The 26,213-nt window shown below is 35.5% G+C and overlaps 1 protein-coding gene across 2 annotated transcripts in view; it reads right to left on the bottom strand.

Moving 5' to 3' along the window:
* Positions 1-26,213, bottom strand: part of ADGB (androglobin) — a gene marked incomplete at both ends in the record, with an annotated part of 169,012 nt that overhangs the window by 31,310 nt on the left and 111,489 nt on the right. For both annotated transcript variants that reach the window (XM_082669389.1, XM_082669388.1), the window contains 7 exons: positions 2,868-3,052; positions 9,442-9,629; positions 15,437-15,590; positions 16,137-16,271; positions 20,856-20,949; positions 22,703-22,840; positions 23,467-23,602. In XM_082669389.1, coding sequence (XP_082525515.1) covers positions 2,868-3,052; positions 9,442-9,629; positions 15,437-15,590; positions 16,137-16,271; positions 20,856-20,949; positions 22,703-22,840; positions 23,467-23,602 — 1,030 coding nt within the window. The remainder of the gene's footprint in view (positions 1-2,867; positions 3,053-9,441; positions 9,630-15,436; positions 15,591-16,136; positions 16,272-20,855; positions 20,950-22,702; positions 22,841-23,466; positions 23,603-26,213) is intronic.

Below are 26,213 nucleotides of genomic sequence, written 5' to 3'. Positions count from 1 at the left end.
GGAATGCAAGGATTCTTCAATATACGCAAATCAATCAATGTGATAAACCATATTAACAAATAGAAGGAGAAAAACCATATGATCATCTCAATAGATGCAGAGAAAGCTTTTGACAAAATTCAACACCCATTTATGATAAAAACCCTGCAGAAAGTAGGCATAGAGGGAACTTTCCTCAACATAATAAAGGCCATATATGACAAACCCACAGCCAACATCATCCTCAATGGTGAAAAACTGAAAGCATTTCCACTAAGATCAGGAACAAGACAAGGTTGCCCACTCTCACCACTATTATTCAACATAGTATTGGAAGTTTTAGCCACAGCAATCAGAGAAGAAAAGGAAATAAAAGGAATCCAAATCGGAAAAGAAGAAGTAAAGCTGTCACTGTTTGCAGATGACATATGATACTATACATAGAGAATCCTAAAGATGTGACAAGAAAACTACTACAGCTAAAATGAATTTGGTAAAGTAGCAGGATACAAAATTAATACACAGAAATCTCTGGCATTCCTATACACTAATGATGAAAAATCTGAAAGAGAAATCAAGAAAACACTCCCATTTACCATTGCAACAAAAAGAATAAAATATCTAGGTATAAACCTACCTAAGGAGACAAAAGACCTGTATGCAGAAAATTATAAGACACTGATTAAAGAAATTAAAGATGATACAAATAGGTGGAGAGATACACCATGTTCTTGGATTGGAAGAATCAACATTGTGAAAATGACTCTATTACCCAAAGCAATCTACAGATTCAATGCAATCCTTATCAAACTACCACTGGCATTTTTCACAGAACTAAAAAAAAAATTTCACAATTTGTGTGGAAACACAAAAGACCCCGAATAGCCAAAGCAATCTTGAGAACGAAAAACGGAGCTGGAGAAATCCGGCTCCCTGACTTCAGACTATACTACAAAGCTACAGTAATCAAGACAGTGTGGTACTGGCACAAAAACAGAAAGATAGATCAATGGAACAGGATAGAAAGCCCAGAGATAAACCCATGTACATATGGTCACCTTATCTTTGATAAAAGAGGCAGGAATGTACAGTGGAGAAAGGACAGCCTCTTCAATAAGTGGTGCTGGGAAAACTGGACAGGTACATGTAAAAGTATGAGATTGGATCATTCCCTAACACCATACACAAAACTAAGCTCAAAATGGATTAAAGACCTAAATGTAAGGCCAGAAAGTATCAAACTCTTAGAGGAAAACATAGGCAGAACACTCTATGACATACATCACAGCAAGATCCTTTTTGACCCACCTCCCAGAGAAATGGAAGTAAAAACAAAAATAAACAAATGGGACCTAATGAAACTTCAAAGCTTTTGCACAGCAAAGGAAACCATAAACAAGACCAAAAGACAACCCTCAGAATGGGAGAAAATATTTGCAAATGAAGCAACTGACAAAGGATTAATTTCCAAAATTTACAAGCAGCTCATGCAGCTCAATAACAAAAAAACAAACAACCCAATCCAAAAATGGGCAGAAGACCTAAATAGACATTTCTTCAAAGAAGATATACAGACTGCCAACAAACACATGAAAGAATGCTCAACATCATTAATCATTAGAGAAATGCAAATCAAAACTACAATGAGATATCATCTCACAATAGTCAGAATGGCCATCATCAAAAAATCTAGAAACAATAAATGCTGGAGAGGGTGTCGAGAAAAGGGAACACTCTTGCACTGCTGGTGGGAATGTGAATTGGTACAGCCACTATGGAGAACAGTATGGAGGTTCCTTAAAAAACTACAAATAGAACTACCATATGACCCAGCAATCCCACTACTGGGCATATACCCTGAGAAAACCATAATTCAAAAAGAGTCATGTACCAAAATGTTCACTGCAGCTCTATTTACAATAGCCCGGAGATGGAAACAACCTAAGTGCCCATCATCGGATGAATGGATAAAGAAGATGTGGCACATATATACAATGGAATATTACTCAGCCATAAAAAGAAACGAAATTGAGCTATTTGTAATGAGGTGGATAGACCTAGAGTCTGTCATACAGAGTGAAGTAAGTCAGAAAGAGAAAGACAAATACCGTATGCTAACACATATATATGGAATTTAAGAAAAAAAAAATGTCATGAAGAACCTAGGGGTAAGACAGGACTAAGGACACAGACCTACTAGAGAATGGACTTGAGGATATGGGGGGGCGGGAAGGGTGAGCTGTGACAAAGCAAGAGAGAAGCCTGGACATATATACACTACCAAACCTAAGGTAGATAGCTAGTGGGAAGCAGCCGCATAGCACAGGGAGATCAGCTTGGTGCTTTGTGACCGCCTGGAGGGGTGGGATGGGGGGGTGGGAGGGAGGGAGACGCAAGAGGGAAGAGATATGGGAACATATGTATATGTATAACTGATTCACTTTGTTATAAAGCAGAAACGAACACACCATTGTAAAGCAATTATACCGCCATTAAAAAAAAAAAAAGCTCCTGTGACTATTACATTGCAAGTAATAACTTCAAAGTTTCTGTTAATTTTAATAAGTAGAATATTTTCTAAAAATAATTAATTGGGAATAAAAGTAATAAAAGTATTTTTCAAAGTAATAAAAATCTATTTCTTATTCAGAAGTCTAAGAAGGTTCAGGTAATAATTTTTAAAGCACAGTTATAACAAATCTATTGATCTTCAGAGACTAATTTGGCACACAAAAGCAATAGTTTTTAAAAAATATTTCCCATTATATCAAATTTTAGCAATTAAATGTTTACTTGCTATTTTATCTTAAAACATTTAGAAAATCAGTTACATAAACATAAATATCTGTTTATGAATCTAAATAACCAATTCTAAAAGCCACACTTACACTGGGAGCTCAAGGCTTTCTCATTCCCCAAGAGGTTAATTGCTGGAATGATAACTTGGCCCTTCCCAGTGGAGCTCACGATAACTTCTTCATTTTCTAGGATCTGTAGCTTGATGAATGCATCTGGTTTGGATGTGCGTACCTGTATTGTAACAGGATGTGGTAATGCAACTTTAACTGAATACCTATAAAGAAAAACATTCACTTTTATAAACAAGTATGCTGGTCTTTCCTTCAAATAGCTAAAAGAAACTGTATCATTTTCTGATATGATAATCTACAAGTAAAACCACTTTATAAAGTCAGTTAAAATCCTGGAAATAGTAGTGCTATTATAGACTTTGGCAAAAGATCCCAGTATGCTGTGGTAAAATGAAGTTAAATATCGGATGTTTATTATCATCATATCCCAAACAGGAAATGTAACGTTTTATTTAGATATAATAAGCACTCACTTATAAAACTTGATAGACTGCAAACTACTGCCACATCAAACCTTTCCATCACGCCCCTCCTCTCTAGTGGGACAAAAAGCACAACCGGCAGCAGCTTTCAAAACCTCACTGTTAACAGCATTTGTTAAATACTGTTAACAGTATTTTCTTTCACAAAAATACAGAGAAGTCAGAAGTAGTACCTGTCGCTTGTGCTCTCACCCTTTAACCAAGCCGGTTGGGAACCTCTTACAAAAAAGACTGGAAATGTGCAGTCTAATTCCTTCCCAACTCCTCCCTTAATGCAGTCTAAGAGGTTTCTTGTTTTGTTGAGGTTCTTTCCTACTTTAGGTGAATCTTTGCAAATGTTCAGGACCCTATAAAAACTTTCAATTTCTCTAGAAACTTGCTTTTCTATCTTCTCTCTTCCTTATCTTAAATTTCCCCACTTTATTTCTCCTTGATATTGGCTTTTGTACCTGTGCAGTTCTCACCCACTGAAAGACAGATCAAAACAAAACAAAAAACAAACCAAAAAAAAAAAAATCTTCAATCAACCCTGTTGACCAGTCTCGGCTCTATTTTATTCCCCAGCTAACAATCTAAGGAGAGTTGTCAACTTCCACTGTCCTTGGCTCATCACCTCCCACTCGCTCACAGCGCTCCACTCTGCCCCCAACCAAGGTGCTAAACTTGCTCTTGCCATGGTGTCAAGCACCTTGTCACCACCCTATAGAAACCTCAGTTCTCATCTTCCTGAACTGTTAGGAGAATCTGACAAAGTCGAATCAACCCTCATTTTCTCTTTCTTCAAAAACTTTTCTCCATGAGCATAATAACTTTTGTACCTCCTATTTCAGAGGTGCTACTTTTAGACTTCTCTCACACTGACATTCACTGATACATATCAGAGAATCTTAATATTCTGTCCTGGATCTGACTCTCTTTGTACAAACTTTCCTGGGCACTTCATGGGCAGAAACAGCATAATGAGTTCCAAATCTGTGTCTCCAGCCCGACTCCCCTATGCAGTATCCCTTGGACATTTCACTGGCCTACCATGTTTAACACCTAAAAATGACTTAGGACTTTCTTGGTGGCACAGTGGTTAAGAATCCGCCTGCCAATGCAGGGGACACGGGTTCGATCCCTGGTCCGGGAAGATCCCACATGCCACAGAGCAGCTAAGCCCGTGCACCACAACTACTGAGCCTGCGCTCTAGCGCCCGTGAGCCACAACTACTGAAGCCTGCACACTCTAGGGTCCTCTTGCTGCAACTACTGAGCTTATGTGCTGCAACTACTGAAGCCTGTGTGCCTAGAGCCTGTGCTCTGCAACAAGAGAAGCCACCTCAATGAGAAGCCCGCACACTGGAACGAAGAGTAGCCCCCGCTCACCGCAAATAGAGAAAGCCCGCACGCAGCAAGGAAGGCTCAGTGCAGCCAAAAAAATTTTAAAAAAAGAAAAAGAAAAAAAGAATTTATTGTCTTTCTGTTGCCCAACCAGCCAATGGGGTTCTCTTCCTGTAACCTCTAACTAAGTAAATGACACTTACTGTCCAACAGTTCCCCAAGTCAAACCCCAATCAACCAACGCTCTCAATTTTACTTCCTTGGTACCTTAAAATCCTTTCTCGTTCCTCTAGATTCATTGTCACTGCCTGTTATGGGTTAAATTGTGTCCCCCTCAAAAACATGGTGGAGTCCTAACCCCCAGCCCCTCACAATGTCACCATTCTTAGAGAGATTATCTCCCAGAGATAATCAAGTTAAAATGAGGTCCTTATGAAAAGGGGAAGTTTGGAGACAGAGGGACACAGGGAGAATGGTGCGTGAAGAGGAACAGAAAGACCAGGGTGATAAATCTATGAGTCAAAGAATGCCAATGACTAGAACCCCCTAGAAGCTAGCAGAAAGCATGGAGTATCTTCTCCCTCTCAGCCCTCAGTAGGAATCAGTCCAGCTGGCACTTTGATCTCAGACTTGTGGCAGTCAGGATTTCTGTTGCGTAAGCTACCTACGTTGCCAGTTTGTGGGCCTTTGTTATGGCAGCCTTGGTAAACAAATACACTGACTTATTTCACTTGCCATGATCACACACCTGGGTTATTCTGCAACTTCTACGTGGCTGGTTTCCCTCTCTCCAGTTATGTTTCCCTTCATCCATACAACACACTGCAGTCTTCCGAGTGAGCTTTTTTTCCTTTTTTTTTCATGTTTTGTACCTTTTATGATTACATATAATTTCATAACAATAAGGTTCTAACATTTTTTCTGTTCTTAGAAATTATATTTAGAGTACTTTTTCAATTCATAGTTGCAGACATAATGTTTTAACACAGTCTATTAATGCCATTTTGCTTAAAATCCTCCAAAGCATCTCAGTGCCTCTATGGTAAAATCTGAATCTCCTCTTGCCTTGAGGCCCTTCAGGAAAGGGCCCTGCCAACCTCTGGATCTTACTTCTTGCTATAGCACCCTAGAACCCCATTTTGCAAACAAAACAAAGATCATACTGAAAAGGTCATATTCTCTCTAATTTCTGAATTTTTACATGTGCTAGTCAAGCAGTTCTCTCCTCACCTTCCTCTCAACTCATCCTGACAGATTTAGGACCAGCTGCTATGACTAATTTAGGTATTGGGTTCAATATCACTGAGTCTAATACTGGCCCTGCTGTGTGATACAATGGTTTCCTATCATAGTAGTTAAAATACTTTATCACAATTGTTATTTTTAGTTACTGGCACATTTCCTTCCTTCTCTCCTTTTTTTTTGCTTTCTTCTAATAGGCAGTATGCAAATATATTACAAGAAGCAGATAGATTAAAAAGAGAATTCTTCAACCCTTTTATTGCCCTCAGTTTATGTGCTTTTGTTTAGTATTTTCTCTAAAATTTTACCTGTATATAAAATATATAAACAACTATAAACATAAGAAAATATACCTGGAACACCATACACAAAGATAAACTCAAAATGGATTAAAGACCTAAATGTAAGGCCAGACACTATCAAACTCTTAGAGGAAAACATAGGCAGAACACGCTATGACATAAATCATAGCAAGATCCTTTTTGACCCACCTCCTAGAGAAATGGAAATAAAAACAAAAATAAACAAATGGGACCTAATGAAACTTCAAAGCTTTTGCACAGCAAAGGAAACCATAAACAAGACCAAAAGACAACCCTCAGAATGGGAGAAAATATTTGCAAATGAAGCAACTGACAAAGGATTAATCTCCAAAATTTACAAGCAGCTCATGCAGCTCAATATCAAAAAAAACAAACAACCCAATCCAAAAATGGGCAGAAGACCTCAATAGACACTTCTCCAAAGAAGATATACAGATTGCCAACAAACACATGAAAGAATGCTCAACATCACTAATCATTAGAGAAATGCAAATCAAAACTACAATGAGATATCATCTCACACCGCTCAGAATGGCCATCATCAAAAAATCTAGAAACAATAAATGCTGGAGAGGGTGTGCAAAAAAGGGAACCCTCTTGCACTGTTGGTGGGAATGTAAATTGATACAGCCACTATGGAGAACAGTATGGAGTTTCCTTAAAAAACTACAAATAGAACTACCATATGACCCAGCAATCCCACTACTGGGCATATACCCTGAGAAAACCATAATTCAAAAAGAGTCATGTACCAAAATGTTCATTGCAGCTCTATTTACAATAGCCAGACATGGAAGCAACCTAAGTGCCCATCATCGGATGAATGGATAAAGAAGATGTGGCACATATATACAATGGAATATTACTCAGCCATAAAAAGAAATGAAATTGAGTTATTTGTAGTGCAGTAGATGGACGTAGAGTCTGTCATACAGAGTGAAGTAAGTCAGAAAGAAAAAAACAAATACCATATACTAACACATATATATGGAATTTAAGAAAAAAAAAATGTCATGAAGAACCTAGGGGCAAGACGGGAATAAAGACACAGACCTACTAGAGAATGGACTTGAGGATATGGGGAGGGGGAAGGGTAAGCTGTGACAAAGTGAGAGAATGGCATGGACATATATACACTACCAGATGTAAAATAGCTAGTGGGAAGCAGCCGCATAGCACAGGGAGGTCTGCTCAGTGCTTTGTGACCACCTAGAGGGGTGGCATAAGGAGGGTGGGAGGGAGGGAGACGCAAGAGGGAAGAGATATGGGAACATATATATATAACTGATTCACTTTGTTATAAAGCAGAAACTAACACACCATTGTAAAGCAATTATACTCCAATAAAGATATTAGGAAAAAAAAAAGAAAATATACTTGGGATATACTGTATATATTGTTCTGTAATTTAGTTTTGTTGTTGATTATCTTTCTTTGCAAAAAATGTGAGCATGTTTGTTAAAGGGAAAAAGGTTTTAAGGAGCAAATAAATATTAATTATAGAGAAAAATCAGCCAGAATACAATGAATTATTATTTGTGCCTATACTGTCAAAAAGACTTGGGTTTTACTTTTGAAAACCAATTTACCAATATGTATGGTTTCTTTAAAATATTTAATCTCCTTAAAACAATAAATCTTTAGACAATAATCAGAAATTTTCTTTAATATTTACAATAAAATATGCCCATCATATCTCTATTAATACTATAGAAAAAGTAGAAAAGGAAATTTGTAACAACAGGGAATAACCAATAACCAAAAAACTTGTATATTCATATGAATAATTATTAGATAATCATGAAAAAGAGTTCACAAAATGTCTTAATGGTATTGGGAAATGTTAACACTATAATGTTAAGTAAAAAGTCAGATTATAAAACTTTAATTATGTTATGATTTTAATAATGTTAAACTGTGAATAGAAAAAACATTCTAAGAAAATACAATAGAATACTAACAATGATAGTTTCTAGGTTATGTGTGATTTTTATTTCCTTAATAACATATTTGCCAAACTTTCTGCATAGAAAAAATATATGAAAAGAGAAGACAAGTATTCTAACAACTCATTTAATGAACATTTAACAATATTTAATGAAGGCCAACTACGTGTCAGGCATATATCAATACGTCCTGTATTGATAAGACATGGTTCCTGCCTCCAATAAATGTTAATTCTCATGGAGGTGGATGTGAAATTAACCAGATAAAATTTGATATGTCACATTCTTAGAAAGAACCAAAGACTATAGAAACACGACCAGGACTAACTAGTTATATTTGGAGGTTTGGGTATAAAAGATTTGACTCTTGAAACTGATCCTTAAAAGTGATAAATTTTGCTAGGTGGAAAAATGGAGACAGAATATAACAAGATAAGAGGAAAGGCATGGGCAAGATAAAATCACATCACAAATATGTCAGGAGTTGGTCCATAGCTCCATCAAGAGAGTGCACAGTGTGTTGGGAGGCTGGGCAGGAGTGTTTGTGGTTTGGATTTTACTTTACAGCCAATGGAAATTTGTCCAGATTTTAAAGACGGGAAATCACATATTTAAATGTGTTTGTTAGATAACTACTCTGGTAGTAAAGGATGGATATGTAAATGAATAAGGTGAGAGAGACAGAGAAATAGTTAAAAATGAAGAGTGAATATAATGGAGACATGGACACAGCATTTTTATAGACAAAATATAATGAGGCCCTGAAGTAGTGGAGGACATTGAGAATAAAGAGGAGGGCATAGAGATGAGAGGTATGAGGGAATGAGAATCAGAAGGGCTGATTAATGAAAGAGAGTGGAGTCCATGATGAGGCTATTTATGGAGAATATATAAATATGTATGAAAAGAAGGATGAGTTGGCAGATAAGGAGAAACCTACACAAGAGAAGAGTTAGAGATGGAACAGAACGAGGAGAGAGTAAAAAGAGGGAAGAGTGTTAGGATGTTCAATGAAAGTCAAATACGATGAGGACTAAGAAACCATTATGTGCAACATAGGCTTGATCTTATATAACATTTATATAATCACATTACTCTCTGTGTTGTTTCCAAAAGAGTATAAAAGTGAAGTTCAAAATTCACCAAGGATTTTACAGAAAATTTATTGATTTTGGTAATATTAATATTTAAAATAAAATATTTAAATTTAAAGTCAATTTTTAATACAAAAATTATTAATATTTTCAAAGGAATGCATTTCCTTTCTGTCACATACCTGAATACAATTTTCTTATCATTGGGTATGTAGTAATCTCTGATTTCCTTTATGGTAAAGGTATTACATGGAGGATCTCGAGACAGACATGGGAGTGGATGATAAGAACCAATGAGGCGCATTTTCCATCGTGAGGATGTTACATACACATCACCAGTATATGCTTCAGCCACGAATGTATATCCTTTCTACAGGAAAAAAGAATTACACAGAAGTAAGTGACATTGTCACTAGTCTCTCAAAGGTACAACAGATGATTTCACAGTATTAAAAGTCTTTATTATCTTAATATACATAAAGATCCTAAAATCTATTGATAATCAACAAATCACTAGCATGTTTTGAAATCCCTCTCAAAAATTGCTATCTTACATGTTTTTGGAGAAAATGGAAAACTCTAACACTTTTGTTCGTATGGTTCCCTAGCTATAAAAAAAAAAGTGCTTAACTGTGGTAGATGATTACTACATTTCCTGCTAATTCTCCTAATGCTTCCTAAGGCAGATTTTTATCATTATATCATCCTGGATTAGCCCAATAGCTTCCTACTTGATTTCCCTGTCTTCTCAGTATCATCTTTCTAAATATGAGATGAAAAAGGCAGAAGAGTTTATGGAAATGTAGTGCCCTTAGGATGACCATTAGCAGGTAAAGCTATCAAATTAGCAGCAGATCTGGTTCCATGGAACCCAGATGTGAGCCTGGAGATGAGCTCTTTAGGTTGGAGAAAAGAAGCGGTTAAGGAACCTGGGAAAGTGCTAACAGACAAAAGTTCAAAGTAATTCTGAGTTTATAATTCCATACATTTCTAACAAGACAGAAGAATATAGATTTGTATTCCAGTTGCTCTCTGATGCAGAGGAAGCTCTCCAATGTGTCTAGATTTTTAGGAACAAAAATTAGAAATACACAAGACAGAGTGAATTCATAACATTGCAAAAAACACCTAGGAATGTTAACCAAAATTCCAAAACCTGTAATAAGATCAGAATTGCAACACCCATAAGGACCTTTGACATTACGTTTGGGGCAAGAAGAAAAGGAAGATAAATCATGTATGCTAAAGTGTTTTTATCAGGAAAGTGCAGATTTATTGCTGTTTTTGTTATTATTTGGGCTTGTGGTAGTAATCTGTTAAAGAAGCAAAATAAAGTTACATGACTCTGATCTTGTGTTTGTCTAGACTCAGAGAACAGTTTTGAGAGGAATAAAAGTTTATAAAATGGTAGGATAGATATTGGTAAGTGAAAGTCTAAAGCTAAACCAGTGATAGGATTTTGAGAGGACCTGGTGACTCTAAACCGACCTCAAGACCCTGTAATAGAAGAGTAACATAATCGAGTACTGAGTACTGAGAAACCTCATAGATAAGTATTTCAAATCACAGGTTATGGTCTTTGAAAAATTATGAAAAAATATATGTCAAACAATTCTAAAGAATTAACTGTGTAACCAGGTGTTTTTATTTTTTTTTAACCTTAGACACTAGTTCTGTGGACATATGTTAGAAAAAGTTGACCTAAAATAGGCTACATATGTGGCAAATGCCTGGCAAGTGCCAAAATGCGAATGCAGTCATGGGCTACAAAACAATGGAGTAATGATCCTCCTTCAGATGGGCTGGAATTCCCTTTAGAGGCTGCATTTAGTTCTGGGAACTACATTTTAGAGGAGACTTAGATAATTTGGAGAAATGTTCAAAGATCAAGAATTGTGACGAAAGGAAAACCATACTACAAGAAGAATGACTGAAGCTATTCTTGTATTCATACAGCTCTATATTCTCCTCCTCATTCTATTTTATTCTAAAAAGACCCACAGTGAGAGGTTAGAAGAAGGAGGTATTTGACAGAGGGAATGGCTATGCTTGTTGCAATCCTAAATTTACAGTTTAGAAATAATAGTTAAATGGAGATAGAGTGTTTTTCTGCATACTGACTCAAAATGTGTCATTTAAAGCTACCCCCCAAATTCAAGTTTAGTCTAGAAAGGGAAGTCTTCACTGGGGTTACTAAACAAAACCCAAACCAAACCCAAAATTTATATGCTAGATATAAACAAGAACCAGATTCTTGTTTATATGCTAGATATAAACAAGAATCAGATTCTTATGTGGTTCAACTAAATATCCTTAAAGATCGCTACAAAAATTAAGTATCAGTGGCTAATATATTAATATTAGTATACTTATCTAGTGAAGTAAAGAGCTCATCTCTAGAATTTAATGACATCTATGATCTTGATAGAGTCTCCCTTTGAATGATATCATCTTTTTCATATGGATCTTTGGGACTTTTGATTTCCAATCACAGATGAAATAAATTTTTATATTCAAAAGGAAATCTAGGCCAAACTTGACAAACAGACATTATAAAAATAACCCATCAATTGTTCCTGGTGTGAAGACAAGTTTGTTAACAAAGAACTAGTTATCTCTTATAGGGTTTGGTTTAACCCAAGATATTCTGCTGGAGAGAGGCAAGGTTTATCAATAAATTTCCCAAGCTATAATTTTTAATAAATTGCTATTTACTAGGACATAAGGGAGAATAAATATAGTGCAAAAGGGAGTTGTATGGAGGGTCAAATTATATTAGGGTCAAATAAATTCAGTTTTTGAGTACCTGTTTGATGTACAGAAATTGTCTTTTATTGGCAAATTCTTCTATTTTTAATTGAAATATAAATACTCTTTCAAAGCAATGAGAAAAATAACATATTGGTGCACAGGCTTTGAGTTTTTAAAAATTACATTTAAGTATATAACTCCAAACATACATAACTGCACACAAAAATATTGTCTATCAGATTTTCTAATAAAATGTAAATGTGAAGTAAATGTGCAAAATTTAATACAAACTAAAAATGATTCAAGTCCAGTTTACAATTTGATAATATCTTCAAATTTAGTAAAACCAGACTGCATTATTGAGAAAATTTGTATCATGAAAAATAGGAAAAAATGATAAGCTTTTAATAAGAGTTTTTAAATTATAATGAAATAGTATAAAAACTCATTAGTAAAATATAAAGTTTTAACAATAGTGATACACAGCCACACACCTCTATGTATAGATATAAATGGATTAAATGATTTCATGAAAAATTTAATTGCCCTGATTTTTAAAAAGTTTCCTAAAATCCTAAAATCTCTAAAATAGTTTAACAGTGAACAAGTAGAATTTGAAATTAAAAACAAATTACATTAGCATCCACAAAACTGAAATACTTAGATATAAATCTAACAAAATATGTACAAAATGTGTATGAAAAAAATTATAAAACTCTGATGAACAAAGGCAAAGGAGAACTAAAAAATGAAGAGATATTCTATGTTCATGGATAGGAAGAATCAACACTGTGAATATTTCAGTTATTTCCAACTTGATCTATAAATTTAATGCAATCTCAATCAAAATCTCAGCATGCTATTTTATGGATACCAACAAACTGGTTGTAAGGTTTATATGGAGAAGACCAAGAATAACCAACACAATACTGAAAAAGAAAAACAAAGTTGGAGAACTGAAACTAATCGACTTTAAGACTCGCTATAAAGCTGCCATCATTAAGACAGTGTCATTTTGACAAAGTAACAGACATACAGATCAATGGAATAGAATAGACCCAGAAATAGACCCACATAAATATAGTGAACGGATCTTTGACAAAAGAGCAAAGGCAATACAATGGATCAAAAACAGTCTTTTCAACAAATGGTGCTGGAAAAACTGGACACCCAAAGCAAAAAAGAGAATCTAGACACAGACCCTCACCCTTCACAAAAATTAACTCCAAACGGATTACAGACCAAAATGTAAAATACAAAACTATAAAACTCTTAGAGGGTAACATAAGAGAAAGCCTAGGAATCTCTTGGGTATGGCAATGACTTTCCAGATCCAACAAAAAAGGCATGGTCCACGAAACTGGATCCATGAATTTTAATGAAGCTGGACTTTATTAAAATTAAAAACTTTTGCTCTGTCAAAGAACATGTCAAGAAAATGAGAAGACAAGCCATAGACTGGGAAAAAATATTTGCAAAAGACACATATGATAAAGGACTGTTTCCCAAATATACAAAAACTTTTAAAACTCAATAATAAGAAAACTAACAACCTGATTTAAAAATGGGCCAAATATTTTAACAGACACCTCGTCAAAGAAGAAATATAGATGGCAAATAAGCATACGAAAAGATGCTCCACATCATATGACATCAGAGAAACTAAAACAACAATGAAATAACACTACACAGGTATTAAAATGGCCAAAATCCAGAACACTGACAACACCAGATGCTGAGGAGGGTATGGAGCAATGGGAGCTCTCATATATTGCTGCAGGAATGAAAAACGTTACAGACATTTTGGAGGCCAGTTTGGTGGTTTCTTACAAAACTAAACAGTTTGGCGGTTTCTCACTATATGATCCAGAAATTATGCTTCTTGTTATTTACCCAAAGGAGTTAAAAACTTATGTCCATACAAAAACATGCACACTTTGTTCATGATTGCCAAAACTTGGAAGCAGCCAAGGGGTTCTACAGTAGGTGAATGGATAAATAAACGGTGGTATATCCAGACATGAAATATTATTCAGCGTTAAAAATAAATGAGCTATTAGCCATTAAAAGACACGAAGAAAGCTTAAATGCAAGTTTTAAAGTGAAGGAAGCCAATCTGAAAAGTTTTCTTATGTACTATATGATTCCAACTTTATGACATTTTGGAAAAGACAAAAAAACAAACTATGGAGATAGTAAGAGGATCAGTGGTTGGCAGGGCTTGGGGTGGGTGGATAAATAAGTGGAACACAGAGGATTATTAGGGCAGTAAAAATACTCTGCATGATCTCATAATAATGGATGCATGTCATTTTACATTTGTCTAAACCCATAGAAGGTACAACACAGGTACAAACAGCGAACCATAATGTAAACTATGGACTTTGTGTGATGATGATGTGTCAATGTAAAATGAGCAACTGTAACAAATGCACCACTCTGGTAGGGGATGTTGATAATGAGGAAGGCTGTGCATGTGGGGGAGAAGAGGGTATAAGGGCTATCTCTGTACTTTCCTCTCAATTTTGCTGACTCTAAAAAATAAAGTCTTATTTTTAAAAATTCTTAAAATAACTCAAAAGAATTATCGAGTTCTTTTAAGGAATGATATTCTATATCTTTTATTCCTATAAACCAGTATTCATCAGGTAGATATGTCTAAATTTATACAAAATAATGCATAGAACCATAGAAGTCAGTCACAACCACAGCTCGAAGAGAAAAATAAAGAGGTTCAAAGCCATACAGCTAGAGAATGGAACATCAGAGCTACAGGAGATCTGATTTACAGTGCAGGTATACACTAGCTTTTATCGTGCTTCCCTCTTAGAAGGAATGACTGGAAACACAAAAATGAGGTTCAGGTAAATAGAGAAGTAACATGATTTGCGTGGACATCAACCATCAGGGTCTGTATTCAGCAGGAGTAATGTGCCAAGAGTGTCTATTCTTGAAGGAATCTGGGTAGCCCTGGAAAAGACTGGGGCTGCTGGGATGGTGAGTGGCTGTGTAATCACAATCTTCTGACATGTTTAGGAATAGAATAAAAAACCCACTGGGAAACTGAGAAAACCTGCTGCTTTGGTTTGGTTTAGGGATAGGAATAAATGTGCTCTTTACCTCTATTTTCATTTTAAGGGTTTGTATGATTTTATGATTTTAATAATGAGAATTTCTAACTTTTCCTTTTGTCATATTTTCTTTGGATAAAAGATAAGAAGGAGGACTAAAAGGTGAATGTTCTAGCACTCGCATTAATTACCTTTTGCTGTCAAATACATGGGACTTCCATGGAGAAAGACCAGGACCCTATTCCTCTGTTATGTAGATTGAAAACACATCTGTTCTACCTTCTGTTGGAACCTCTCAGGGTGCTGACTTCTCACTGCTATTCTATCATATGAGGAGAATAAATTTTACACCTACCTTATTCTTAGTATAAAGATAAGGCACCACTTTTTGGAATACCTTTGGCACTTGTTCCATGGTGTCATTATTAACAACGTGGAGCATACAGACTGGAAGTGTAGTATATACTTTGGGAACCAAAGTCATATCTTGAGGAACCAAAAATGTTTCTCTGTAATTACAAAAGCATGAACTTTCCCTTGACATGAATCATAAAGAAAGTTTGAAATTAGGTTTGATGCTAAGAAATAAAAACATAAGTTTAAAGTTGCAAATAACTTAAAAGCGTGCATACTGTTTTCCTTTAAAATTCTTATTGATACACTATTTTGTCATGCAGATGCAAACCTTTTAAGAAATCCCATTTATAAGTAGTTTGTGACTCTTACCTAATAGGCTGTTGCTTCAAAATGAGTAAATTTATTTATATACGGAAAGCGTCTCAATTTATTTTATTATGTTTTCCATACTCATAAAAAGATCTAACAACACTTCATAGTCTTCATATTTTGTTTAAAGAAACATGAATAAAAATTTCTATAATATCTCATTTATGCATAGCAGATATGGAAGAAATTTTAACTAACTTCTGAAAGCAACTTAAACGTTCATATTAATACTTTTACTACTATCATAAAGATTCATAAAGAAAGCTCTGTATATATGAATATTTCATGCCACTTAAGAGTGATATTACTTGCCAATGTGATAGCCTCACCTGAATACTATAAACCAAGTATTTGGTGGCTGGTCTGCGTAAGTCACAGTGTAGTCAGCAAAAGCAGTCTTAGTTTCTTCATCTTGATAGCATGGATAAGATTCCATAGACTTGCACTTACTTTTAAACATTAGTCTAAAAATGTAAAAATAATTTAAGTACCAATGGCAAAACAACTTTTAAAATAAATTCTATTTACAAAAAAGAAATAGGCAAAAAACAGCATAAAATATCGTAGTACATTGTTGGCTAGATTGAGTCCTTCATCAAATGGGGGCTCGTGGTGCACGGCACCAAAGCAGGAGAGCCCATTCCAGATTAACCATGATGTCTATCAAAGGTGCCCAAAGTTATTTGAAGTTCTTAGTCAAGAGAGAACCTAATTCATGATCTGAGGAGTAACTGAAATTTATAGATGGGAAATCAGCACTAAAGTTCAACCTATAAGGGTGATGAAACCAGAAGCAGGCAAACTAGCAATAAAACTGGGTGGAAGCCACTGAAGGTCTGGGGTTGACTGGAGACTCAATACTAGAATGGAGTTTAAAGTGAGGAATGGATTTGGAAAAAAAGACTAAAAAAACCCCTGAAAATAGAGGCCACAAACAAGGGGATAGTGCCAGTTTTCCTTCTACATGATTTCTGGTGCAACTGAGGTTTCTCCATGTTTGACCCCTGGAAGCCTGTGGCATATTCCAGAACACGATGGAAGTGATGAGAGAGATCCTCCAGGTCCTGTACCTCCCACTCTGCCAGGAACCGGACCCAGCCTCAGTAGCACCAGGAATCTCAGGTCTTTTATACAATGTCTTGGGTATTAGCTGGGACAGAAGCTATAATGGCCATAGGAATGGTTCTCTGTTAGAGGTCTAGACAGAGCTAGAGGTGCTCTTGGCTTCCAGAAGGTGGATGGCTCAACTGTACTGTCACGGGGAAGCAGAGCCATAGAGATCCTCACAGAGGATAGGATTCACATGCTCCATTTGATCACTGGTCTTTGGTGGTGGGAGGAAAATGACAGGTTTATATTCGGAAGGATTTTTAAAAGCTTTTCAAAATAATGACAAGAACAAAGACCAGGGCAATTATATATTCTGATTCTTCTGGGGCAGTCCTGGTGTAGGCTCATATCCCTGGCATAATTATTAATAGTGCTCCCTCATTCCCTGTCAAAGTGTCCCAGGTTGGTTGATAAATAACCTGATCACCCTCACTAGGAAGTATGAGGTGATGGTCAGTCAATGCAGAGTACCCCTGTCAATCATATGGGGGCTGGCTGAGTCTAAGTGCAGGAGCTGGCTGAGCCAGTACAGGAACTAAGCAGGCCACATAGGGAACTGAGTGCAATCGTGGGTCCCACCACGATTCTAAGAGAAGGGTGCAATTTAAAGGCTTTCCAGACTGTCACTGTTTCCATCACACGTTCTACTATTTTTCATATACCTCAGGAAATTCTAATGAGTATAGGACCATCAAAATCCTGATGTACCATGTGGAATATCTTAAATGACCCATAGAGAGATATCCCTGACATAATCAAAAGATTTAGTTTTAACTTTGCATCCTAGGACAGAGAGAAAGTTATATTGGAAAACTGAGCCTTGCCCAAAGTCAACTGTTGAAGTTGTGCCCCTACAGGTCTGAGAATGCAAGGCTAGGCTCAAGGACCTCAAAGTTACTCATGTACTACTACTAATAATAGCAATATTTATAATAGCTAATGTTGTGTAATGGCTCAGTCTGTAGCATTGTGCTAAATAATTTTCCAGGATTACCTTAATTTATCTTTTCAGCTTTATAAAGGAATGAAGTAGATATTATTATCCTTATATTACAGATGAAAAAAACTTAATTTTATGTTCAGAGAGGATAAGAAACTTACCCCGGGTCACACATCTGATAATTAGTAGAAGTGGGGTTAGCATTAGGTCTTATACTAAAAGATGTGCTTTTGACCGTGTAATTAATGCCTTCTAGGATGAGGAGGTAGCTTTGGATGCTCCTGACATTTAAGTTTAAAGATGGGTGAGACTTGTGAGTTTCATCCGTTCAATAGATTGGGGTGTGCAACTCAAACTATTGAAAGAGCATGGCCAATATCTGCATTGGATATTCGCTGAGTTTCTTTCTGGGAAATGCTCTTGGCTATGGTAGAAGGAACACATGGAGAGGAAAGCCAGCTCCCTGAAGGAGTTATGCCTGTGTTTCAAATACACCTCCATAGTGAACTGACCTGAGTCCCTAATAGGGCAACACATGATTTTAGCACTCCATTTGCATGAAAATTAGGTGTAATTTCTGGGCCAGAAATCTTCCTCACAATGTTGAAGCAGTTTGGAGAAGGAGGTTCTTCATGCTCTCTGTGTCTGTCCAAACAATTGGGGTCTTAGGCAGAAGAGTACCCGTTTTAGAAAACAGGCTTCTGGAGCAAAAGTTTAATCAAGCTGAATTATCAGGTGATAGCAGTATCCACAGGTCAGGACTTGGGTGAGGTGAGTGAGGTACTCACTCTCAGGGTTGGGAAAATACAAATTTGGATTTTTTCCAGATTAAAAATTTTGACATTTGGCTCATCATGAAATTTTTTTCATTAACTTTAGGTTTATATGTTTACATGCATAATTTTCTGTTTGTCTCTTGCTTATAAATATAAGTCCAATCGTTATTTCATTTTGACCTTGTATCCAGAAACTTTTCTTTAATTTTCTCATTAATTCTAATAAATTCATGTAGGTTTTCTGGCATTTTCTACATATATAACCATGTTGCCTGTAAACAGTAGTTTTATTTCTTCCCTTCAAACTCTAGTGATTTTATTTTGCTTTATTGCCTTTTTGCCCTTCACAAAATTCCAGGACTATCTTGAATAGAAGTGTTTGGTCAGGTGTCTTTGTCTCATTCTCAAACTTAAGAAAAAGCTTTCAAAATTTCACCACTAATCATGTTTGTAGTAATTGCTTAAAAATAGTAGATACCATAACATATTAAGGAAAGTCTTCTCTAATCCTAGTTTGCTAAAAAATTTAAAATTTTTGAATTTTTGTTAAATTTTTTCAAATGTTTTTTTCTGAACCTAGCCAGAGAACCGAGTGATTTGTTCCTTTTCCCTGTTAATGCGCCAAATTGATGAATTTCCTAATGTTAAACCACTATTACACGTCTTAGATTGGGAGAGCCACTTGGTTATAAGGTATTATTCTTTTAATATAATTCTGAGTTTGATTTGCTAATATTTTATTACACTTTTTCATCTAATTTCACGAGGGCATTTGGTTTGCAATTTCACTTTTTTTTACTGTCCTTGTTGAGTTTTTTAAATCAAGGTTATGAGTTGGTAAATGTCTCCTCTTTTTTTCTGTTCTCTGGAATATGTATAAGATTAATTTTATTTCTTAAATTCACTTGTGGATCCATTAGCATATTGCTAGCGAATGTATTATGTATCCTTGCCCTACCAGTGTTTCATCTAGATTATTACTTTTACCATTTCTGCAATAATGCTAGAACCTTAGAACTCTTTAAAGCTTATTACCCAACTTCTGCGTTTTGCATTGCTAAGGTTAAGAATTTACTCGTACATATGGCTCTTAGTGTGATTGTCCTTTGAAAATAGTGTGTCTTATTTCTCTGGTTACTTTGAAGGTTTTTCTTTTGGCCTTTGGTTTTCAGCAATTTGACTACGATGAGCCTGGGTATGGTTCTCTTCGTGTCCTTCCTGCATGGAGTGTGCATGCAGAGTCTCTTGAAAATATGGGTTGATGTATTTTATCAGTTTTGGAAATTTATCAGCTATTATCTTTTTACATTCTGGGACTATAATGATACAAATATTAGACTGTCTAAGCATGTTCCCCATGTCCCTTAGCTCTTTCCTTATTTTCCACTATTTTTCTATTGACCTATCTCCCATTTCACTAATCTCTTCCTCTATTCTTCCTGATCTGCTGTTAACTAATTAAAAAGTTTTAAATTTCAGTTGTTAAAAATCTTATTTATGTAATTTCCATTTAACTGTGTTTTATTAATCTAGACTTTTAATTTATTTTCTCTTTCTTTAACCTTTATTTTCTTGGGCATTTCCATAATACTTACCTTTAGAGATTTGGTCTGCTAGCTCCTACATCACCAAGTGGTCTGCTTCTTTTATATATATATATATATATATATATATATATATATATATATATATATATACACACACACACACACATATATATATATGTATATATATGATTTTCTCTTAGTTTTTTCAGATTATCCTGCTTTGAACATGGTTTGTGGTTAAAATGCAGTTTTCCTAAGGCTCAATCTACTTCACACTTGTCCCTGTTTCTAGAATGTTGTCCTCCAGGGATTTCAACTGACAACTTTCATTGTTTACTGGAGTCCTCTCCCCTAGCAGGTTCTAAACTCTAACTTTTATCTCTTTAGCACCAAAAGACTTCAAAAAAACTCTGTTTTGCTTCTCAGAGGTTTTATGCTTAGGGTATTAGATAAGTGCAATGAAGACAAACAAAAAGTAGGAAGTGTGGAAGTTCAGAAGCAATGGTATGTTTCTAGCTGCGATGATTAGGAAAAACTCAACAAATATAGTAGCATTTGAACTGGAACTTATAGTAAGATCATTACACTGCTTTACCTTAAGAAAGGTACATCATTAGGTTACTGTAAGAAACAATAAGAAAGGTTACAATAAGAAACATCATTACACTGCTTTACCTTAAGAGAGAAATCGCATATTGTTCTATATTTTGTTCCAGTACAGCCCAAACTTTCTGAAGAGTATCTGCAACACTGGTATTTTCCTTTGTGCCTAAAAATAACAATAAAAAATAGCAATATCAAGGCTGTAAGGTGCCTGAAAAATCATTTTGTTCTAAGCCCTCCATTTACAGGTGAGGGAGTTGAAACTCACCAGTAAGGTAATATCCAAAGTCTGAAGCTTTACTAGCAGTAAACCATGTTTAAAACATAAAGCTATGAACCTCTAGTCAAGAGCTCTGCTCACAATTATATACTGTTTCCCTTCATCTTTAGTTTAAAAATTATAAAATGCTCTTTGATCTAATTGAAGATACTCATCAAAGCATTTACAATGAGAGATAATTTATCACACCAAAAAAAACCTTATGAAAGCTCTTGTGTCAGAAAAAATAATCCATCCAATTTTTCTAAAAAACAATGGCTAATAGGATCTCACTGAAGCTTAATCTAAAGCATAATCCACGAATGGCTTAAGAGCTGATTTGGCAAGAAAAATGCAAATCCATAATAAGTGCCTCGAATTTAACATGTCAGAAACTGACTGTTTTTCTAATTATCCTAATTTCTTCACAGTACTTACTCATATCTGAAATCAGTATCTTAATATATGTACTTTCTGCTATATGCCTGTGACCACTACAACACAAGATTCATCAGAGCAGAAACCTTGTCAGTTTTACTGATTTCTTTCTATAAGGCCAGAATCTAGAACAGTTCTGTGCACACAAAAATTATTCAATAAATGTGTTGAGTGAAAGAATGCAAATGCTATTGAAATATTATTAAGCTGCTGATTTTTGTCTTTATAAAGAGAAAACAATCATTGTATGAATATAACTTTTACAGCATATATGGACAACATGTGTATGTTACCACATATTTAATTGGATGAATTTATAATTAGTTTTTTTCTGATAGAAAAAAATATAAAAATCAAGCGACAGCAATATTTTTCTACCACAAAACTATGCAATATAGTTTGTTTCTTTTTACACTTGTGTATCTATAGTTTTTACTGCTTAGATGAACATTTTGATATTTCTCATTAAATGTTTCAGAGATATGTTTACAACAAAATGTCTCAAAATACTCAAAGAATACTAACTAACTAACTCAAAGAATTCTAACGCTTTCTCTAAAAGCGTTAACAAAAATTGCAGAATGAAAATAATTGAATATAATTTTTTTGCCTCTGCATGTATTATTTTGAGCTGTTAAAATAGACCTCACGAAAGTTTACTTCATATGCATAAATATATTTGATTTAATAAATATAATAATATACTTTAAAAGCATTTTATGCCTTCTAAATGTATGTCACCACAGGCATATGTGGAAGCTTCTTCATTAAATTCATTCATTCATTCACTCATTCATTCATTCAATTCTTTGAAAAATGGTCTAGAAATGTAAAAACTGTCCATGACCTAGCTGAAATTGACTGCTAAAGCATTCTGCTAGGCAAAGGGGATGGATGGAGAAAAAGGCCAGTTTCCTGTTTTTTAAAGAACGCATGACAGATTGGGAAAATCCAGCTGATCATTCCTTCATTCCTTCATTCCTTCAGCCAGTATTTGTTGTGTGCTCAGTCTGTGCCAGGCATTGCACTATATTCCAGGAACGAAAAAGCACGAGTGCACTGACATGCATCCTGAACTCAAGGAAATTCAATATTGATAGAATTAAAAAGAATCAGCTGAGCCGTAAAGTAGAATGACTCTAAAATGCTTTTTGTTAGCACGTAAACAAATATTCATCCTTATTTATGCAAGTTCATTTTATAAATGATTGAAAGAGTATACCTGGTGTTCTAGCTTTCATAAGTAATCTGACGTACGTCCCTCTCCACAGGGCTTGAATTTTAATTGCTGCTGCTACTTCCTCAGGAGAATACTCTTTGTCACTTATTGGCACATTACATTTAACATCTAAGCATTCCGCTGGAAAGAGAAAAACAAACTTTGGACTGAAAGTTATATCTAATCTCTACCCCAATTTTCACTGCCTTTAACTATTAAAGCCCTCTAATGTATAAAGTGCCACAACGATAGATTTGTTGTTATATTTAACATTGCCTTCTGCAGGTGGTTCTTTTTTAGAATATAAACATTCTGGAGAAGGGAAACACTAAATATTGACACTTTAGTGATCTAGTGTTGATTCCTATGTGAAAGTAGCATGAAGGTTCTTTAAAATTGAAAGAAAATGTTAAAATGGTGGGAATAGAACATCGGAAGAGGAGGAAATGAGGGTTACTTAGATCAGAGAATCTTCCCTGAATTACTCCAGTGCTACTGTATATATAGTGATTGTCATGCTCTTTAAGGTCAGGAACAAATAAAACTGGGAAATTCTGGGCTGCCCTGGATGTATGTGGGACAGGGGACACACGTCAGATCTTTGGAACCTTTTGAGCTTCTCAGGGCATAGCCTGAACTCTACAACTGTTAATATAGACCCATTCTACCTACTCCACAAAAATTTTGAGTATACTTTTCTCAAATTATTTAGTCCATATAAGGCTAGGAATTCCTTTGTCACATAAATATCTAAAATTAATCAGTACCTAAAGAAGCCTCTTCCAAAGAAGAATCAAGTAAGTCCAAGTCCAAAACCATAGCACGGAATGCAAATTTGAGGTTGGGAAGAGGTTTTGCTATTTGAGCTTTTTTCATTAAATGCCATAAAGAAATATGAAAAACCTGAAAAAGATAAAATGCACTAGTATATTTTTTAAATCAAGAAAATACCCTTACCTGGCCAGAGAGGCTCTAAAAAACTTGAGATACTCTAAAAATAAAAACTATGTATTTCTCAGATATACACACCATCTAGCAGAAAACTCTTTGCAGACTCCCTCATCTGGTAAAAGATGAAAATTATTTATCATTTGACTAATTTTAACTTAATAAGCTTTAATCACCACAACGTTTATAATGTACATTCAATTAAAATATAACATTAAATGGATTGAGGAGATATAGTGTAAGATAAAAAATAAGGTTCTTATGCCTAAGCAAGTTAAATACCAGATTTCTTTTATCCCAAGATGCCACCCATTATAAGACACACTATTAGTTCCTGTGCTTCAAGAAAGAAAATATGCCACTCAAAGTTTTTAATCACTTTCGTGTCACTTACGAGTATTTAATTCCTATTGAAAAAGCTCTTTTAAATTTATTTAGGCATAACTTTTTCATCATGTATCACACTTAAACGTACATGAAAAAATAAACTACATAAATTGGTTAAGTATTCTGAAAACTTATTCATACTCAAACTCCTACTCTTGTAAATCACTTTTTGTAAACACTAAACGTGTGTTTTGTTTGTTTGTTTGTTTGTTTAAACGTGTGTTTTTCTGTGCAGTTTTGTCCTTCGTGTTGTCAAAGGCTTTGAAAATGCACCGTTGCCTAAAGAGTGTTCTCCTTTTCTTCCTGGGGTTTTTCTCAAGCCACCAACCCTCATTCAGGAAGTGCTGATGCTGAGTTGTTCTTGATCTCACCAAAGAGGACCACTGGAAGGTTTTTAGACTGCATGCAGAACACATATCCCTTCTTCCAAGTTTTTTTTTCATGGCTTTTATCCTGAAATGCTGATGGATTCCATATATCCAGTCATACCACTGGGAATAACAACCAGCCACTTGCACATTTCTGCTTGCTTACTTGTAGCTATTTACATGTTCACAGGGAGTAAAGTGCTTGGTGAATTAGGTAGGGCTCCTGGGGCACTATTTGTGGTGACTTTCAGCCAGTCATACCTCTCCCTCTCTCTCTTTTCCTGAGCCATGGGGGAGTCATTCTGGTGTGAGGAGAACCCCTTTCCCTTCACATTTCTTCGAGAGGCTCTACCATGCCATTTAATTCTCTTACCCTAAGGATTAGGCTTTTGTCAAACATATTTCTTTTGAAACGGAGACGATATGAATTCTTATGAACAAGTCCATGTCCATGTGTGTGCAGAGAATTCTGGAGGTCACCTGGCTAGCAATGATTGTAAGGAACCACCAATGATAAGACACTCTGATTTCATTCTGATATTAAAGGGGAAAAGCAATGTTCGTCTTAGAATTGGTGAAATACAGTGCTCTGCAAAGGCATATGACTATTGCATTTCCTGCTTAGTCTACATTTTCTGACAACTCCTCACCTCTCTTCATATGTATAGAAACAGGGACCTAGTCCCACAGTCTGTATCTGTACCTGCCCCATCAGCTAGCAGTGGTGGACAAGCCTGCGAGCAAGCATCTAACCCAAGCTGAGCAAATCTTTGTCACTTCGGCCAATATTTTTTTTTTTTAATTTTTATTGGAGTATAGTTGATTTACAATGTTGTATTAGTTTCAGGTGTACAGCAAAGTGAATCAGTTATACATATACATATGGCCACTCTGTTTTAGATTCTTTTCCCATATAAGTCATTACAGAGTATTGAGTTCCCTGTGCTTTGGCCAGTAATTTGATACCAGGATCAAGATATTCTAAACTGGCCTTGTATGAGAAAACAATATAAAATTCAGGAGCCATGTTTTCCATGATGTGAACTTAAGAGGAGAGAAAACATGTTTATAAAGAGAAAAAATGGAGAAGACAAGTTCTGAGGGCCTTCTTTTCCCTCTTCAAAGTTCCTCACTGAGTCATTCCTGTTCTTATGTGTCCAGAAGATGTCCCTGTATTGTTATAACAAATCAGCACATCCAGCTCCTCGTTGTGGCTTAAATAAGCTAGATGTGTCCTCGTGACATGCCTAATAAAATGCCCTAAATAGTTCAACACCTAAGGTAAAATTTTTTTGAAAAAATCATGATAATGTTAATCCTCATACTCTCTGTTACAAATTAGTGTTCAGAGTCTTTGGTGATACTGACATTTGGTAGTGCTTGAGTCTGGTCTACACGTGAATATGGGTGACAACAGTGAACTCAGAACCGTGGGCAGTAAGTGGCCAGTACTCTTAATCCTTCATTAAGACACATGCATGCTAGAGAGTGGGGAATAAATCTTACAGAGATTCATGGACTTACCACATCCGTGGAGATTTTAGGAGTCCAGAAGGCTAGGCATGCTGGGACATCCTCTCTAAGGTAAAGGCTAAGACATAACTAAGAAAGAGGCCAGTGTTTGCTGGTCCTCTCTGCATTTGGGCAGTAGAATATTCTGCTTTGGGGAGTATTATTTCAGTGCATTCATTGAGTGACTCTGAAGACCATCAGCTTTGAGTGGGATCCAATGCAAGAGCGGCATCTGCAGGAAACTTGAGCATCCCAAGAAAGAAAGATCACCTGGTCCAATTCTGTTGTAAACATACCAC

The sequence above is a fragment of the Grampus griseus genome (genome assembly GCF_964374135.1).
Source record: "Grampus griseus genome assembly, chromosome: 13".
Classification (NCBI taxonomy): domain Eukaryota; kingdom Metazoa; phylum Chordata; class Mammalia; order Artiodactyla; family Delphinidae; genus Grampus; species Grampus griseus.
Note: the sequence above shows the minus strand (reverse complement) of the source record. Positions and strands in the feature narration are given on the sequence as shown.